A 20,528-nucleotide genomic window follows, 5' to 3' on the forward strand; every position below is an offset into this window, starting at 1 on the left:
TTTTAAAATATTGATGTCCTGCAGCCTGGGGCTGTTACAGACCATATGCTGAACCATGAGGGACTTTTAAGGGACCTGTCATCAGGTGCATAACTGCCGAACAGGTTCATATTAGGAAAGATGAACCTCCGAGTGAGCCCAGGCCATGCAGAGTTTTGATGGTAAGCACTAGCACTTTCAACTGAACTCATAAAAAAAATATGGTCAATGAAGGAATTTCAGGACTCGAGCAATGAGTACTCAAATGGTCAGAGCCTTATGCCAAATGGGCTGCAATATTTTCCACCAGCTGAATTTTCTGGGACATTTTAAGGACAGCCCCCTATAGAGTGTGATAAAAATATTTAACCAGCACAGGTCAGCACAAGTCAACATAGCCAGATCAGAGTCTGCAGCAGTGGGGTCAACTTGTGTACTGAAGGCAGCTGAAAAAAAATGGTTGTGAGTACAGAAAGAAAAGTTACAATTTGTTTGAAAGTTGAATGATTCAAAACTGACAAATGTGAAATTCCGCCAATCCTACTATGATCAGTCTACTAATGATGAGTCTCTTAATTTTACTGATAACTATGAATAAAGATTTACATAAGATAATTATGTTTCAAATGATTATTAGGTTCCATTTTAACTATCAGTGTTTGTCTTCCCATAGTAGCCCAGTCACATAACTAGTGTTTCTTATTTCACTTCAGCTATACAGGGGAAAAAGCAGCTGAAAGAGTTGTGTCAATCAGTCCTCAGTGCAAAGTTAATAGCATACTGATTACTGTTGCTAGTGGTAGCAGTACTTGGTATTTAGTCAGACCATGGTGGATTCTGCACAGCATGCGTATAACTTGTTTCAATCATTATAAAGGAACCCATTTTCCTTTCTCCAGTTCGCATGGGTGCCCTTCACCTATTTAGGCAGCGATTGCAGCCCATGGAAACAATCTGGGTTGCTTTTGCACCTTCACATGGAGACGCTTCTCTTTTTAAAAATTTCCTGCAACATATGTTAAGCTGTACAGGCACACAGAAATGAACACTCATACAGAAATGAACACAAATGAACACAATCGCAGCCATGCCAATTGTCCCACAGTCTGGTCAGCTGTACCTGCATAGCTGTGCATTCAGAACACGCAAAAGGAAAAAATGGACCTCCCTGCAATGGCTGGGCAATAATGAACATGTTGTTGCAGATCTATATGGCAGTCATACTTGCTGCCACAGGGAGAAACTGTGCTTGGGGGACTTTGTACACTGTGGGGCGCTCAGAGAATCTGCCTACAACTTTCTGGGTGACAGAATGGCAGATGGGCTGATTACCCCTGACAATGGATCACACGGAACCAAAAATAATCAGGTGAAAGGGAGGAAAATAAAGTGTCTTCTGCCTTGTGTGCACGCAGGAGCACCTCGAACCCGGGATTGTGCAAAGGGGTCACTAGTTTAGCAATTTTGTAAAATCCCAGGTTGAGAGGAATAAAACGGACCAAACTCGTTTTGAGAACGGGACCTGTGCGAAGTCCCCTCCCCCCCAAATATTTATATGATGTCCAACACCTATTATATTTGGCCCGTCTGGAATCCACCCATGACATGTCTCTCTCTATGAAGCTCTGTTCCTGTGGGAACTTCTTTGGCTATACAATTTTACTGGTTAGTTGTACATTTTTCTAATTTGTGACAGTCTGAGTGATCTATATACATTTTGTTTTTAAGATCTATGTTTCCATCCCTATATAATCTGTGTAATGCTGTTTTATTGCACCTATATATTGTCTGAAAGATGCTCATAGAATTGTGGTTATGGTTACATTTATGCACTTCTCTCATGCTCAGTGTTTAGTACCTTTTTGGTACTTCCACACACACTGAATCTACTTTGCAACTGGATTTTACTGTGTGAAACAGTAAAGTTTCTGAAGTTCACTGAAAGTGTGTGAAAATGTATAAGTTTCAGTTTTGTTTTTTAATGGTAATTAAAAATGGTAATAGTTTTTTCATGGTATTATTTATAGGTTTTATTTATTTATAGGTTTTATTATAGATTATAGGAAATATGTAGGGCCAGTATAACTGAATTAAATATTTTGTCATCATTGTTCTTTTGATTTTTGTCCAATTAATCTTAGAAAAATTTACATTTAACAAGCAGTGACTGATTTTTGTAAAGTCTAATTACATTTTTGGTTTAAATCTGAGCTCTGTCATGAATTCCAGTGATGAATTATGTTTACAGTTCTCCTAGAAATGTCTGAACTGCTAAGAATATGAGGCTTGTTATTTTTAAAAGAAACACAACCTACAATATCTTAAAAAAAACCCAAACACATTATAGCTTAATCAAAGTGACCATTTATAAGGCGTATTTTCCAAAACCTTCTAACAAAGAACAAATTGTTGAAGTTGGTAACAAAACAAGAAAAAGAATACCAGTCTAGCTGCATGCTTTGACATCTGGCATAAACACCATCCCCTTTTGAAAGACAGACACAAAAAAGCGACTCAACTCTGTACATTATTTAAAGATAGAAGATACTTACTTGCAATAGTGCCTGACCACCATACTATGTCAGTTAAATATGACGTTCCTAGAAAAATGAGGAAATGGCACATAAAAATACTGGAAGACATGTAATAAATAAAATGTTCTTGATGTTCTTTATGCAGTTTTTGTGATATGTCTAGTTCTGATCCAGCCAGCACCTTGTATAAAATATTAAAGCCAAAGTATAATTAATCTAAGCCATTTATCTGTATCTGTTTCTGTGTCCCTCTCAGTGGTTGGGACTATAAAGTATACACGTATGATTTAAACATACTTGGATACTCATTTTCAAATGCCAGTGCATTTTTTATCCGGAGTTATTTACATTGCATTTTGCAAATATTCTAGAAGTATTTTCAAAAACCTGTTGCCTTACAAAATGTATCAAAAATTACGAGCCTCCTCACAAAGGACAGGGTTTTTTTCTTTTTAAAAACCATTAATCTAGGGAAGGGGCCAAATTAACCCAGAGAACATTTTGCTTTTGTTATTTTACGCCTCTGTAATCTGTGCATTCCTCAACCTTAATATCTCCTATCTGAAGGTCTGCCAACATCAGATTAAGAAATTTCTGGAAATTTGGGATTGAGTCTGGGGAAGGTGGATTATGCAGAGGGGAAAGAGGTCAGCAGGGATACGATGCCATGGAAACCACCCTGGAAAGCTGCCATTCCTTCAGGGGATCTCTGTAGTCTAAAAATCACCTGTAATTTCATGAGAATGCCAGTCATCACCTGGAGGCTGGCAACCTACCTGCAATATTTTGTAGCTTGCAGTGTATAATTTTTATTTCCACGTGCCTTAAATGGAAAACTGAAATTAACATTAGCATATTGAGTGAAACTGACAAGTTTTCATTTTTTTAAATTTCCTTTCCCCTAAATTTCCTCCCCCCACCCCTTGCACATTTGCTGCTGCCAAACCAAAGTACTTGTGTGCTCAGTATAACACTGAAGTTCTTCATTCCTGTGACTTTCTACAGGGTATACTCAACTCCACACTGGATTAGTAAAGTACACTAGGTTTTTGGAAGGAGAATAAGTATTAAAAATCAGCGTGAAAAGGGCAGCCCAGAGCATCAAGAATTTTTAAAAATCACATTTTGAACTATGGACCATCTATTTTAATAGTAAGAATAGCACTGTCACATTGCTATCCAAATTGCATTTCCAGCAATAATTTCAAAATGTAGAGTAATTACTAAATGTTTCTATATAACACTAAATGCTTCATTTGATTCTCATCTAGAATTCATTTATGACAAACAGAGCCTGAATACATCAATTACAAGAAGGTGATTGTGGGAAATGTAAACTAGACATGTTACATCATGCAGTCAGCTGATAGCAGTGTCACTCCAAGTTATTTGTTATGGTTCAGGAGAGCATGCATATCAGGCAAAATATGCTCTTGAAACATCTGCTGGTCTCAACTCAGAGAGCAGAAAGAATTTTACAAGGCACTCCTAGTATATATTTTTTTGGAAATTCTACTTACTGACATCTGGGGGGGGGAGGTGTCGGAGGTAAATGTTTTGCATTGTAAAATTCAGCTTAATGTTATGGTTTATTATTCTTTTCCTTAGACCTGTAACTCAGTGGGCTTGAGGGCTATTTTCTCTGCCTAGTGTTCTAGCACAATTGGTAGCACTAAAGTTTTCCCGTTTAAGAGAGGAGGCTATGATCCAGAGTCTTCCGTCCATGCTTTAATCACTTGCTCATGCTTAGACATGCAAGCACAGGGGAAGTCAATGGGAAACTCTGTCCTTTGTACATGCTCAGAGGCAACCTTTAGTAGTCTTTCTAGGTCACTAGTAAAATGGGAACCTGGGTTTTACACTTTGTGCTGGCCCAAAGAGGGGCATGCTTTACATGCACACAAAAGCATATAACATGCACGTAAAAATACATAGTCCTAGGTGTTGAACATACTTCTTAATAAACCCCATAACCTAAGGTTCCCTTGAGGAGGGCTTTAGGTTTATGGGTTAAATTAGGTCATCTTCCCATTTGCCTTTTATTTCCTTGCTCTTTCCTAATGACTATTTATTTATTTGATTCTTCACCAATTTTCAGTCCACCCTCTTCTCAATAGCAGAGAACATCTAAGGAACAAGATCTGGTTTAATGTGTTTATCTGTTCAGGATGGGAATTCGGTCTAGTTAACTCTGAAGCTATTGCAGAGATGACAGATCGGAGTGGGATTTTTTTTAGTAAATGATGAGTTTAAGTTGTTCTAAGAATAGGTAATGGCATGTATGAGTAGGAGGGACAGTGTATATTTTTATGCTTGCAGGCAACTATTGATAATGTAATATGACTACTTGGACCCAGAGGTGTAGCAAGGGGGAAAGCGCCCGGTGCACCAGTGTGTCCTCTGCCCCTGTCCTGCCCCGGAACGCCCTTAGACCCCCCCCCAGATGCGGGTGCCCAGTGCGTCCCCCCCCCCCCCGGAGCTACGCCTCTGCTTGGACCTAATCTACTGTCCAATTTAAAACTGATATTATTTTCTGCAGATCAAAAACCTTTTGGATTCCACAAGTCAGTGAAAAGGGAAGCCAAAGAATTTACTGCGTTCAGAATTCCTTGTGAACAATTTATTTCATACAACTTTAGTTCATAGTCATGTAGTGATAATGAAATCAAGAGAGGGTATTTTTGCTTCTTTTGGCCAACAATAAGAATACTTAGCAATAGGGACATAGAGATATATCCAGATTGCCTTAAAACCAAACATAGTATATGAGCATATGTTAATGACTGTGTCTAATTTAAACTCAGAGTTGTTCAGATAAGTTAATGCTTGTAATCATTTTTCTTCTGCATTTCAGTTATTTATCTAAAATACCAAACTTACAGCTGATCGTTGATTATAATTAGCCACAGCCAAACGTATCAGGGAAATTTTCTATTACCACAGGATTTATTTGGGTACCAGGACGAGGTTACATGATTTTGTAACAGGTCAGGATGGTTCAAAGCCTAGTTTCTGTACTGGAACAGTTTATACTAACACTCGTACCACCATGATTCTGCCTGTATCTGATTTGAGAATATTACTATTTACCTGAGCAGCTAAAAGGAAATCCATTTTCTGTTGCCTTCTGGATGAAATAATTGAAATCAATATCCCCAGTACATGAACACAAGTTTTGGTCCATCAAGATCAGAACTGTCTATACCAACTGGCAATGGTTCTGTCCTCTACTCAGTGGCTTTCGTAGAGATTATTCACAATACCCACTACAATATTAAGCTTGCTGCAACAATGAAATGGAGGTTAAGAAGAATTGGTTTTTATATCTCTTCTTTCTACCTTTAAGAAGTCTCAAAGTGGCTTATAATTGCCTTCCTTTCCCCTCAACAGACATCTTGTGAGTTAAGTAGGGATGAAAGAGTTCTGAGAGACCTGTGATTGGGTCAAGTTCACCCAGCAGGCTTCTTGCAGAGAAGTGGGGAAAACCAGATTAAAGTTCACATTAAAGTCCACTGCTCATGTGGAGGAGTGGAGAATCAAACTCGATTAAAGTCCACCACTATTGACCACCATGCCACAATGTAGAGATAACCTATACATAAGGCTCATCTGCTCACTATATCTGCAGCAAAATTACTTAACAGTCGTTGGAGTGTAGCAGACAGGGTACCAAATAGGCAACTGGAACTGAACCTGTGGTTCTAAAGCTTATGCCTGTTACTCTCTCCTACCTTACAGGATTGTTGAGAAGATAACATGAAGGAGCAAACTATGCTCACGGCACTGAGTTCCCTGAAGGAAGGGCAGGATAAAAACATTTTAAAATATGGCTGGAGTCCAAAATACCATGCAGTTAGTTAGCTTTCTGCATCCAAAGGAGAAGTTAGGCATATGCATTTAAAAACAGCAGCACCATGCCTCCACTTTCAAAACTTAGGAAACTTCAAAAAGCAGTTTGTGATGAGGCACAGTAGTCTGTTGCTCAAAAGAAGATGGATATTAACAATTCCACTGTAGAAGCTTTCTGCATCTCAGCCCTTGTCAACCTGTGGATTCTCTTTAGCGTTTACACACTAATTGCATTCAAATTCCTTGCAGGTTATTTAGACAAACCACTCTCTTTTATATAGTATGTAATACTGAATACTCTTGTAAACCTGGCTGCAACTAAAAATGTAACACTAACAAGTTCCACTGTCCTTGGATTACACTTTCTTCATTCTTTGGGCAGGCTCAAATGCTTTGCCCTTCAGACAGCAACTCAATGTGCTCTAGTGGGCCAGGAATGCCCCCGGACTATCTTGGGAGAGGACGCTACTTTCTGAGGATAAAGCGATTGTTCCAAGAGTGAAAGAAATTGCTTGGATCCGTAACAACAGAGCCACACAAACACGATTCGTTACACAAAACACGATTAAAGAAATCCAAGGGAACAGCTCTCTGGGAAGGTGGCCTTTTTCAATAGCCAGCTGCTATTTCACAGTAACAGGAGAAGGCTGCAAGAGGGTCACAAGGGATCAAGATGAGAATGGAAAGAAAGTAATTGAATAGTTGGAGATAATGAAGAGAACCTGGTAAAGTTGCTTGCAGTCCTTTTTTCAACCCTTCTCAAGTGCATGCAGAGACCAGGTGAGGGGGGTGGATTGTCCATGGGTGGCTCTAAGGTTTGCCAGCTGTCCACTCCACTATGGGAACAGCCTCCTCCCGATCCTGAGGTACAAACCTCGCTTGGCAGCAGTCAGCCTTTCCTCCTTCGGAGGAATAGCAGAGAGGGGTGTGGCCATGACAGGAGCGTGGGCCCCTTCCCAGGCATTTTGCCTTCCCAAAGCACCCCTGGAGCAGAAGTACTGCATTAGACAAGGATTCCCCATACTATACCCCCCACGCAGTAAAGGTCTGCGTTTGGGAGGGCAAGGAATGTGAGAAGTTATCTAGACGTGCAGCAGCAGCCAGAGAGAACCAGGAGGTTCCAGGAGCCGAAATGAGTGGTGGCCTTTAGGTTCAGGGGCAAAAAAAGGAACCCGCAAAGAGGGGTGCATCCGAGCAGAGCATGCGGGGCCAGTTTAACCGCAGATGGGATGCGATCAAGGCAGCAAGGGTCACTGGCTCCTTCTACCGAATACTGTTTTCTGCTGTAGGTATGTTTCATGGGTCAACTGACTGCAATAAATCTTATTACTGCCATTATTATTAACTAGCCCCTTCTGCAACTGTAGGCAAGAGCCACGCACAGGGATGGGGAGTTGGAGCAGGCCATGCCCGCCCCGTACCTCTGCCTCTTGCCCGCACGATCCCTTTTTTCTGCAACACGAATGTGGATCCGTTCACCAGGCTCGAGACCACGGCCACACTCAAGCCCAGCGAGACCGCAGCCGGCCCAGGGTTGGGCGATCCCCCCTCTGCACCGACCATCCTGCCCACGCCCGGGCGCCGCTGCCCGCACGAAGCTCCGCCAAACAGCTCAGCGATCCCGTCGCTCCTGCTCTTCCCAGAAGCCGGCCAGGAACCGGCAGCTGCTCTGCGGGACCCGCCCTGAGCCACAAGCTCCTCCTGCAGAGTCGATTTCAGCGCCCTCTAGGACCGAAGCCGCCGCGCTAAACTTGGCGGGTTTCAAACCCTCAACCGGCTGGAGACGAAGGGAAGGAGGACGGCTCCATGTTTCCACCATCCGCCCCTCTCAAGAGTTATCCGGCAAGTTTTTTTAATCAAGAAACGCCAGCCGCGCAAGCCGGGGAAGGAGCCTGGGCTCTGCACCAGAATAACGTCATGGCATTGCACCATGACGTCATGCCCATGCGGGCGGATGATGACGTCGTTGCGGGGGTACGCTGAAGATCAACCACGAGAGGAAGAAAGAGGCTTGCTTATGAGCGAGCGCAAGGGAGATAGCACGGGTTGATGGCACGGCGGGATGATCTTGCAAGTTAATTATTGTGCAGCTGCAGCTTTTTAAGAAACTGTGCAGAACTGGGGTGCTGTGTGGTTTCTCTACACAGCACCCCAGTGATTCCGGCCGTGAAAGCCTTCGACAATACATTGTGCAGAACTGTTCCTGATTTATTGTTTTGTTTACTATGGCTTTTCCTCGTCCTGGCTCAATGCTACGCATTTTTACTCAGCAGTAAGTTGCCCGCGTTCAGTGCCTTCTTCACTTTTAAGCAATTTTGCGTAGGAGATATTGCCCCTCTTCTCTTTCTGTACATGCATTAGCATAAACTAAAGGATAACAATTGATGGGGAGAATCCCCCGCTGATAATGGGGTGTTCGTAAATCAACACCAGGATATTAGTCTAACACGGTCTTTATTTTGGTAGGCTTTATGGTACTAATGAACTTGAATTTTGTTCTACCAGTACAGAATAACAGGGTTAACCACATGAATTAATCAACACCAGAGGCCCATGCGTTTTGTTATATTATACGGTTGCCAACCTCCTGGTAATGCCTGCAGATCTCCCAGAATCACAACTGGTCTCCAGATGACATAAATCAGTTCCCCTGGCAAAAATGGCTCTTTTTTATAGCATTGTACCCTGTTGAAGTCCCTCCCAGACTCCACCTCCCAAATCATCATTTGCCTAATTCATAGTGAGTTATAGAATCAGCACTGGTGTCAGATGGCCATGTAACCTCTGCTAAAAATCTCCAGAAAAAGAGAGCTCTCCACATCTTCAGGCTTCCTCAAGAAGCTTGTGTTTCTGGACCTAAGAAATTTGCTTTCTGGGTTTTTTTGGGGGGGGGGCCTTTGGGGTGTTCTCATGCTTCTCATACCATATTAATATTGTAGTAACCTTTAAAAGTGAATACAAACACTTTGATTGTTTCAAGTACTTTTGTACTTTTGTTTAAGTTGGGATTTATTGTTGAATTAGAGATAATATGTTGTGAGGTGGTTTCTTAACCACAAAGAAGAACAAATCATATGACGTACAGAATACCTTTATTATACACATAAGTGCAGGTAAAAAAACTGTAAAAGACTGTGTATGTACCCTGGAGTTTACTCTAAAGCCTTCATTTCACAAATTATGTTGGGATGTTCATGTCTTTATATCCTGCCTTTCTGTTCAAAGAACACCCAAGGCAGCTAACAAATATAAAACATCCTATTATAATATAACATTAAATAATCAACCACCAACAAACAGAACAGTACCATACTCTGTTCCAAATAAAGATGTTAGTTCGGTCAGTTGAAGTGAAGTGATTGAGAAAATTGTATGCTTCTGCATTAGAATATAGTCCCAAACGAATATGAGAATTATCCTTCATTTTTACCTAATTCATTTTACCTAATTGTCAAAACCATTATTTTGTGCATTATTGAGCATGTGATACAAGAGCATTTCTACCAAAATGTATTTTTACTTTCAAATGGATTGGGGGGGGGGGGGGGGGGCTAGGTAGGCACTAGGACCCAGGCAGAGCATTCAACAATAAAGAAGGTCTGGCATACTTTGCTCTGTGGCAGAGGAATATACAATCTATCAACATCTTTATGTGGAACAGAGTATAGTTCAAGGTTGTTGTTTTTAAAAAAAATTACAGGCAGCAGCAAGAGGTGGTGCTAAGAAAGTGGAAAACATAATGGCAAGTTCTTCTCTGGTGAAATGCAATACCAGGTTGCAACTTATTTTCAAGGCCTGAGCAGCCAGGGCGGTTGGGGCAGAGCTGGCAGAAAAATCTCAGCCTCTATTTCACGTTCTCCCAAGATAAGATGTATGACTGGCCTATCAGAAATTAATAAGAATGCAAGATTAATGCTGCCTTTTCCCACAGCACAGCAAAGGCTGGTGAATCCAGGTGAGCCAAATCTTTGGCCAGGCTACTGAACTTGATTGGATTCACTTGTTCCTGTATTAGCATAATGTGGGGTGATGGACAGTCGTTAGACTTGAATGAAACTAATTTACTTTGAGATAGAAACCACATTTTAAAGACGACTGGAATTTTTTTTGCATATCTGCAATAATATAATTAACATGCTCATCATATAATTACTTTGAGAGGGGCCACTTGAATTAGTCCCATGCCTGTCTGTTCTTTCTCTCCCTCTTGTTTGTTTCCATGCCATTCAAGCTGCTGCTAGGAATGTTTGGCAGCAGACTGAAAAAAAAATACAAGTAGGAACTGATCCAGATGTTGAATTGATGCACATGCAAACATATCAAATGATCACCAAGTGACTGTATTCTCCCTATAATGAATAATTAGTTACAACACTCTCTAAAGCAGAAATAAGTTCTGTTGAATTCAGTGAGACATACTTTCTGATAGGCCGGGTGTCTTTAGGATTGCAGTATTAGTGTGCATTATTTATCCCTTTCCTGATATTTGAATTGTGCCCATTTAAACCACTATAGCAGTGATGGCGAACCTTTTTGAGACCGAGTGCCCAAATTGCAACCCAAACCCCACTTATTTATCGCAAAGTGCCAACACAGCAATTTAACCTGAATATTGAGGTTTTAGTTTAGAAAAATGCCATTGGAGCTGGAGGTGCATCGCTGCCACTTTCAGGAGTAAGCTTGGTGAAGCAACCATGCAACGCTTCGAATGGGTGAATCATGACCCTAGGAGGGTTTACTCAAAAGCAAGCCCCATTGCCAGCAACCGAGCTTACTCCCAGGTAAAGGATTGTGCCCAGGCCAGTCTAGATGTGTGTGTGGGGGTGATTTTCTGCCCCGCCCACATGATGAACTCTGGGCGTGCATGCCCACAGAGAGGGCTCTGAGTGACACCTCTGGCACCCATGCCATAGGTTCGCCACCATTGCTATAGGATGCTTTCAAGTTACATGGTCATTGGGATCGTTCTTAAACTGTTACTACAATTGAATATAATGAGCTGAAACATTGCTCATTGTCTTGCATAGAAGGCTATGAAATGACCTACATCATTGGGGTCACTCTCTGGCATAACAGAGATACCAGGTCTTCGCAGGCAAAAGAATTAAAGGGAAATGGTATGGCAGATTTCTAACCGGATAGTTCAGACTATATCATTTCACGTAGCGAGTGAATATTCTGGGAATGTGTCTTTGCATATAAAATCTTGCAAACAGAAAGCTAGCATAGCAAGCAAAGAGGCATGGTTAAAGCTGTTCTCCAGGACATGGAACATGCTTTAATACTTTACAAATGAAAACTAAAACAACAAAGAAGCAAGTTGAGCCCACCCACCTCCCGATTATTTGTAGTTGTAAGTAGCTTTTTTGGGAAGGTAGGGAGAGATACATTAAAAAAAACAGTTTATTGTTGAAAATTACTGTTTATGTAGCAGAATTGTACAGCAGTGGACATGGGTGGGAAACCCAGAAAACATGAGGCAAAGATAAGGGGGGGAGGGGGAAAGAAATCACAGTTGATTGAAAGCAGATTCACATTGATTTGAATACAGATGAAGAGAAGACTAAGCTAAAGAATACTTCATTACAAGGGCCTAACGCAGCATCATTGTGATGTGTGATGGTCATGCTTGGCCTTGCCTGGTCATTCTCCGTTAGGGACAGATAAAACACAGGAGCAACCTGGTCCTTGCAAGACCACCAGAAGAGAGAAACAGATCTACAGAAGTATGAAGCGAGGCAGAGGATAAGGAGGAGGAGCCAGAGTGTAAAAGGAAACTATCAGATTTCTTGACAGAGGCACATCTCTTCAGCAAGGAGAACATACATTCTGATTCTATCACTAGGACTTGTGTCCAGAGCATACTGAATGAGTTACCTTTACTCCGACACCTGTACTTTTAGGCTGAAGTGGTATAGTGCATTTTACCACTACTTTTTGTTTCTCATTTTTCATTTTAACCTTTAATGTTATGTATGGAGACTGGGATTCTATTCACTATGTATCAAAATATAAGGCTCACCAATGTAGACAATTTAAAAAAGCTTGAAACTGAAAAATGTAATGTGCTGTCATTTGACCTTTTCCTTGTTTGTCTTTTGTCTCTGTTTATTTTTATTTTGATATTAATTCACCCTGCAAAAGTAGGGTAGAAATGTTTTATGTATGTAAATCTTAACCATATTTTTTTTTTCCTTTGCACAGATACAGTAACAAGGAAGAGAGGGAATGGCATCATCGGTGCTCTTTCCCAAGTCAAGAGCCAGTGTGGTGTAGTGGTTAAGAGCAGGTGGATTCTAATCTGGAGAACTGGGTTTGATTCCCCACTCCTCCACCTGAGTGGCAGAGGCTTATCTGGTGAACCAGATGTGTTTCCGCACTCCTACATTCCTGCTAAATGACATTGGACTAGTTACAGTTCTTCGGAGCTCTCTCAGCCCCACCTACTTCACAAGGTGTCTGTTGTGGGAAGAGGAAGGGAAAGGAGCTTGTAAGCCACCTTGAGTCTCCTTACAGGAGAGAAAGGTGGGATATAAATCCAAAAACAACAACATCATAATCTTCATTCAACTCAGAACCTCCCTTACATTGCAACATCAGCCTACAGCTGGATGGAGTTCTTTACTTGGCACTCACTTTGTTTAAATTTCTGAAGTTCAATTAAGATAAGTTTCAAAGAATTAAGCAGATGCTTTTATCGCTAGCATGGAGCACCAGCACTAACGATAAACAAATCCTGTCATTACTTACTTGTTTCACTGAGCTTGATTTGTATTAAGGGCATCTTGGCATGATGATAAATTGTTTATGAAGGCAGAACTGCTAAAAAGACATATTTTGACCCAGACAGTTTGGGTTCGCCTTATTTATTCCCTGCCTTGGAAGTTTATGGGCTAATAGCTGCCATCATAATTTGTATCTAGCAATACATAGTAAGTGTAAGTGCACAGCAAGCATTTCAGAAAGTTTAGCAGTCACCCTGAATAGCAATCACTTCCTAAATACGGCTATATGAAGTAGTTGTTGCCAAAAAGAAACTCTTGCAATACATTTTCTTCCATCAAGCAAATTAACTTGCCTAAAATAATGTGATGGTCTGTTCTCATTCCAACACTTGGCAATTCCAGTGTACATATCTGTCCAGCATGGTTGGTTGATTGTTCTCTGTGCTAATTCTGCTTCTTGTCTAACTTTAAATGACCTGGGCTGGAACCTTTCCATCTGCAAGACCACCTCCACCCATATCTGGCCACACCAAGGCAGCTCACAAGACCTGAGATAAACTATTCCTGCTCTGAGTTGTAGGGGACTGTTTCTTCATGAACTCAAGCTTTCTCAGTGGTTATTCCTGTTTTCTGGAATGGGCTTTCTGAGGACATGAAAAAGGCTGCAATTTTGCGGAGTCAGAGACTAGGCCAGAATTTTCCTAATATGCTTCTGTTGACAGGTGAGCAAAAGACTTGCTCTTGTTATTTGTATTATTTTTTTCTAGAGATTTTAGTCCGTTTTAATTATTCCAATTGCTTTGAGCATCCTTGCCAACAGATCAGCTTCCACCATATAATCTGTTTCCAAGTTGTCATTAGGTGCTGTGAGCAATATTGGGTCTTAACATGAAGATAAATTGCATGATTATAGTGAGCTGGAACATGTAAGCAGCTAATTTCATGATGCATCTACCACAGGGAGATGTTTCCAACTCTCTTCCATGTACTGATAAAATCCTATGCATATTTACTTGGAAATTTTAGTTTACACGTGCAGAACAAGAGGGTGAACTCCTTAAGTGTCACAAAAGACTGATCTATTTAATAATGCAAATAGCAAGTGCCATTTTAGTTATTTACTTCATTTATACTTCACCTTTCTTACCAATGGGGAACCAAAGCAGCCTACAACTGCATTCTTTTTTCCTCCATTTTATTCTTACAATAACAACCCTATGGGATAGATCAGGCTCAAAGTATGTAAATGGCCCATGGTCACCCATTTCCTCTTTTTCAGGATAATCTGCTGATCCTACAAGTTAGTTCACATTCAAGATTTGCTCATAGAAAATAATTTTAAACCCCCAGTAATTTCTTGCTGAGGGTTTCTTTTTCTGTACTTTTATTTGAAATCTGACAATAGATGGTAGTATCAGTAGGATTGGGCCTTTAAAAGTTTTTTGGGGGGGTCCTGCTCCAATAGAAGCTTACAGTACGTAAAGAACATGGATTTGAAGATGAGGAGTTTGGATTTATACTCTACTTTACTCTCCTGTAAGTAGTATCAAAGTGACTAACAAATTCCTTCCCTTCCTCTTCCCACAACAGACACCTTGTGAGGTTGGTAGAGCTAAGTTCTGAAGAACTGTGACTAGCTGAAGGTCACCCAGCAGGCTTCATGGAGAGAAGAGGGGAATCAAAGAATCAAACCCAGTTATCCAGATTAGAGTCCATCACTCTTAACCACTATACCACACTGGCACTCATAATTCTGATGAACCAGCAAACTTTCTAAATCTCAAAGTTCAGTCATCTCTTCTCCCAAATAAGTGGGAATAGGGTTGCAGCCCTGCGCCCACTAAAAGCAACAAGGCTTGAGAATATAAGCTGATATCAATAGGATTTAGTCCTGGGTCCAAGATTTAGTCACAAATAATTTCCTTGGGATTGTGACCTCCGTGTTTCCTTCCCACATCTGTTGTAACAAATGCTTGGAAGGGCCAGAATGCTACCTTGAAGGCTCGAAGGAAAACATTTCATGCCTTTGTTGCCTATTCTAGAAAATGAGAATAATATTGCCTCTCTAAAAGGGAAGACAATTTAAATTGGCAGTTAGAAGTGTAGCTTTTAGGCACAGGAAGATTCTGACATACAATATACATTACCCACTGTGCCAGAGCTGACAGTGTATGTATTGGACATTTGCCTTTGGCACTTAAAATGCCATACAATTTATTTCCATTTGTCTGCACCTCTCCTTTTTTCAGGTGTTTTATCTTTTAGCCAATAGTGATAATATTCTAAAATTATTATTTTTATTATCAACTCTGTTTATACCCTTTCCCCCCTGTAGAGACCTTAAGTGACTTACATCATTCCATGCTCCTCTATTTTATCCTCACAATGACCCTGTGAAGTAAGTTAAACTGAGCATGTGTGACTGGTCCAAGATCACCTGTGAAGCTTTCATGGCAAAGTCATTGTTCGACACACATTTTTAGTTAATTCTATTTATAAATTCTACCAAATTGACAGCAAAAAATGATATTAATTCCTAATATAGTTCAAAAAGAACTATATAGAGCAGAAATATTTACTGACAACCAACAACCTTAATTCTTCATCAGATTAAGATAGAACTTATAAGCATTTTATTCAGAAGTATGTCCCATTTTATTCAATTGGGCTTATTTCCCAGTAAAGCATCGTTAGGATTGTACTGTAAGATGGATTTACAGTGCAAAGATAAACACAATTATATGTTTCTAAGTCAGTGGACTTAGAAAGGTATAATTATGTGTCTAGGGTCAGATTGCTGCCCCCCATGGTTATCCCTGAGCAGATGGAGGCCTCTAGAACTGTACAGAGAGGAGGACCACAGAAATCCAATGTGATGCTGCAGGAGCAGCTTCCCAGTTCAGTAGGACACTCAGAGATATTGGGTAGGCCAGCAGCCAACCACCCAAGGCCAGTAGTGGAGGCGTAAGGGAACGAGGAGAAGCAGAGGAGAAGCAGAACCAGTCACAGACTGCTGCTCATCTCTTGTAGGAACCAGGAAGGTTTCTTTGGAAGGAAACATGCTGCAGTGACCTTCTTAGGCCTGCAGGGGCCAGCGGAGAACCTCTAGTCTAGTCTATAAGGCTTCCCTGTCTGAGATCCCAGGGAAAATGGCATAGAACTGGCCATTCTGCAGAATAGACTGAGTGGCTGAGGCTGAAGCTGTTCACAGACTACTTTATAATGTCTGCCCTGGGAGAACCAGGGAGGAAGGGTTAGACCTTACCTAAGGCAACCAGGGAGAGGATCCTGGCAGTAGCAAGTCAGGGAAAAGGGTGTTGTACCTCCCCTCCCGCTGCTCTTCGAGTATTTTTTCAGGACAAGCCATAGTAAAATAATCCTGGAGAAAGACAGCCCCAGACTCCAGCCCAATGCCAGATACTCTGTTAAGGATTGCACTGCATTCTCTCACAATCTTTTTGTATGCTTTGAACTGGCAACATCAATTTTAATCAACATTACACAAACAGGGCTTGGTGGATTGTTCTTCCAGACTGTTTTTCTTAAGTACAAATATGCTGATCAAGTAATTTTCACTCCAGAAAATTGTTTTAAGACTTAGCCAGCTCATTTTCATGACTCAGGTAGATTTACGGATATTTGTCATTGAATATTTGAAAGTCATCCAGATGCAGTTTACAAGCCCTGATAATCCTGAAAATAAATAATGATGAAATATGTAATTTGAGTTAATGATGTAATTAAAAACTCATGTAAAAATCACTGGATCATAAGACTGAAAAGTATTCATTTGACCAGACTACATTTTATTTTATTTTGAAACATTTGTTAGCCACTTTTCTCCCTTGTAAAACTCAGAAAGCCTTACAATAGAAATAAAACATTATAAAAACAACAATTAAAAAACATTTAAAGTTACAGATTAAAAACTATAACTAGGGTGGACAATAATAAAAACTAAATGTACTGGAGGTGCTCCTATACTGATTTATTTACATAAAGATCTGGTTTTGTTTCCAAAAAGAAATTAATGTATATACAATAAAGTACTACAATAACTATCAAATCTTTAAAAAAATCTATCAGCACTTGGTTAACTCTTTAAATAAGGTATTATCCATTTTTAACAAGCCCTAAGCACTGGATGAATTTTATGGTTGTAGTGAACTAATTATATTTTCCTGCTTTATACGATCACAGATAGATTTATTTATTTGCTCGCTTGGCTAATTGATTGCTTGATTTTCTCTTTAAGATTTAAGGCAAATTAAACATTTTTAAATGCACCAAATGATATAATTTACACAACAAATGATGCAATGGAACTTCCTAAAAATGGAATCTGAAGAAGGGTAACTACGGAGTATCAAAACATGGTGTATAAATGTGGGTTTTACAGAAGAAATCATGCCTTAAGGTACGATGATTCCAAGCTGTGATAGAGCTTTGCATTTTGTTTTTAGCTTTACTACTCCAGAAAGATTTGTGTGAGAACAAGATTGTGGTCTATAGCTCATAGCATCACAAAACAAAGAAGTGGGCAAGACAGAGTCAAACTTGGGCTGTTCAGAAAAGAGACATGATGAAACAATATTATCTTGGTCTTCAAGGACCAATATAAAAAATCCAGAATTGATATGAGTAAAATTCTACAGTATAACATTATCAGCCAGTATTACATTATCAGTAGATATTTATTCTTTTCAGCCAAATACTGTTTACTGTTAAAATCATTAGGATAGTTTAAAAGATGTTCCTGAACAATAACCGCCTTGTCCTGCAGTGAATAGTGCTCTCCTTCTGTAGAGATTATTATCTTTGTACACCATATAACTCTCAGCATCCTATGCTAGAAGAAAATACATTATCTACACTCTGGTACCATTTCATAAGTATAACGTTTGGTTTGGGTACATTAATCAAAGTGGTATCTAAACATCATTCCAATGCCAGTAAAAAATATTTGACTTCAATAGCAATTGTCTGTTCTCAGAACCATAGTTTTCATTGCAAACATTAACAGGCAAGTTAACTATTTAAAGCTCGTTTCACAGTTGGAGAAAGTAAACAACCGATATGTAGCTGAGAACTATGCAATTTACTCTGAATTAATTCTCAGTTCCCAAACCCACATTTGCCAAGATAATAAGAATCAGTACAAGGAGAATATGAGATGCAACAAGGAAAAAACCTTAACATCATGGCTTGAAAGATGTTTTCCCCAGCACTACCCTTTTAAAACATCCAGTCTGATGGAACAATTATGAAAAATGTGAAAGTTTGCACACTGTTTTGTGTATATATTTTTGTCTTAATAAAAGCTACAATGTGGCTTATTTTTTTAATTATAGAAAGGAGTTCAGAGAGAAAATAGTACCTAGCAGGTTCTTGCTCGTGATGCTCTTTCCCTTAGCTGGACTTACAGTTTGAGAACTTAGCCAAGGAAAGAAAACAGTTAAAACACCAGCGGAGGGGGAAAGGGGGTTTGCAGTAATAATTAGCAGAATTGATACTTCCTCCTGCCAGTTATCCCTGTATGTGCCCCCAGATGTCGTTGTAGCAACCCAGGGTTGGGAATCCGGAATTATCCATGTAATATTTTAGTAATATAACACCCAGTAAGCATGGCTGCTTATCTTTTTGGGAGCACCTGAGAGGAATACCTGCTTTGCTTGAGAGACCCTGTTTTAATATGGGTTTTATTTCCACACCTCTGACATGTGGGGACTAGTGGAATTTGGGGCACACAGGTAGAGGCCCTTGGTGTGTGTGAGGGGATCCCCACTGGATAATAAATGTCCCTAGTTGAGGGCTGGGTTTCCTTGAGAGCCAGTCATCACAAGCATGTTGTAGACTACCTGGCTGCCTCATGTATTTCTCCATGCTATGGCAACATGACTTTCCAGAGCAAATTATTAGTGTCCTTAAAGAAGAAGAAGAAGAGTTGGATTTATATCCCCCCTTTCTCTCCTGTAGGGAGACTAAAAGGGGCTTACAAACTCCATTTCCTTCCCCCCTCACAACAAACACCCTGTGAAGTAGGTGGGGCTGAGAGAGCTCAGAAGAACTGTGACCAGCCCAAGATCACCCAACTGGCGTGTGTTGGAGTGTACAGGCGAATCTGAATTCCCCAGATAAGCCTCCACAGCTCAAACGGCAGAGTGGGGAATCAAACCCAGTTCCTCCAAATTAGAGTACACCTGCTTTTAACCACTACGCCACTGCTGCTCCTTGCTTGTAAAGGCAAGGTTTACATCTTTGGACAATCAAGTTTGCTCAGACAACAAGAAAGGAAACCAATCAAAACTGCATTACCCCTCATATATTTAGAAATGATTCTGATGATTTTTTCACTGAAACATTCAGAGAGAGATTAATGTCTAGAGTAGTCAAAGTAAAGAACCCAAAGAGACAGAACCCCAAAGCGGTCCACATAAGTGTTGTTCAGTGTGTGATTCTCAAATACGATCACAATTCTGAATGGAATTGTCTGCATTCTGAGGGGTGTAATCTATAGTGCAGCAAATATGAGGATGTAATTGGGATGCAGAATCCAAGGGCAAAAAGAAAATGATGAATCTAATATCCAAATGGGTGGAAAAGTCATCAAAGTCCACTCACTGGAAGTGTATGAGGTAGTAAAGGGTATTGGAAGTACCTTGGGTGAAAGGAGTGGTGACAGTTTGTGCATTTTCTTTTGCATTCCAGAGACTTGTTGTCATCTCCAGATGCAGGTTTGGCATCATAACTGAGCAGAGGATCAAAGTCCAAAGATGCGTGTGGCTTTCAGGTGGTAGAAGAAAGTTGCTCAGAAGTACATGGCAGGGGGTGCCAGGCCATCTGCAGATGGCTTCAGGTCAAGCTTAAAACTCTGTAACTTCCCAACCATTGGAAATTCTCAGAAGTGAGGAATTGTCCCAATAAAACTTTACACCTACATAGCAGAAGTTCTGGAGCTGTCCTGTCCATATTGCTTTTTCATGTACATACTTGTTCCGTTGTTATGGAGGTAGCTTTCAATGCACAAGGACTCTGGTCAATGTGACCCAGATCATGGCTGATACTTTCTATGGCAAAGAGAGACACTGCATAGCTAGGTAAGCCAGAAAACCTAAATTGAAACATACTGTACTGGCAGAAAAGATAGATTTTAGTCATAGTGGGTGGAACAAATCTGATGAGCACTTTTGGCAGAGGCTGAGCTTTGGTACGTAGTTGTATTTGTTAAAAAAGGGAAAAAAGTACCCAAAATGAAAAGTGGGGACTAGAATGACAACAAAATGCACGATTGCTGGGTAACAGTCACCACTGTAGTTTTTAATATTATTATTGTTTTAGTTAATAAATGTAGGTAGCCCTGCGGTGACTGTTAGGATGGCTCATGATCTACAGACTTGCTCAATTGCCCTGCAAAGATTCTGTAAACTGCTATGATAAACCT

The 20,528-nt window shown here is 40.4% G+C and overlaps 1 protein-coding gene and 1 long non-coding RNA gene across 2 annotated transcripts in view; one reads left to right on the forward strand and one right to left on the reverse strand.

Annotated features, from left to right (window-relative positions):
• The window catches only part of NIPA1 (NIPA magnesium transporter 1), a 23,284-nt gene extending 14,993 nt beyond the window's left edge, over positions 1-8,291 (reverse strand). The window contains exons 1-2 of the mRNA XM_048493083.1: positions 7,784-8,291; positions 2,532-2,579 (exon numbers count right to left, since the gene is read on the reverse strand). Of these exons, the coding sequence (XP_048349040.1) occupies positions 2,532-2,579; positions 7,784-7,925 (190 nt within the window). The 5' untranslated portion in view covers positions 7,926-8,291. The remainder of the gene's footprint in view (positions 1-2,531; positions 2,580-7,783) is intronic.
• LOC125430829 lies at positions 7,992-20,024 on the forward strand. Its single transcript, XR_007244225.1, has 2 exons — positions 7,992-8,634; positions 19,796-20,024. It is a non-coding gene; the product is annotated as an uncharacterized LOC125430829 (long non-coding RNA).
• Positions 20,025-20,528: the final 504 nt, after the last annotated feature.

Source organism: Sphaerodactylus townsendi, linkage group LG04 (assembly GCF_021028975.2).
Source record: "Sphaerodactylus townsendi isolate TG3544 linkage group LG04, MPM_Stown_v2.3, whole genome shotgun sequence".
Taxonomy (NCBI): Eukaryota; Metazoa; Chordata; class Lepidosauria; order Squamata; family Sphaerodactylidae; genus Sphaerodactylus; species Sphaerodactylus townsendi.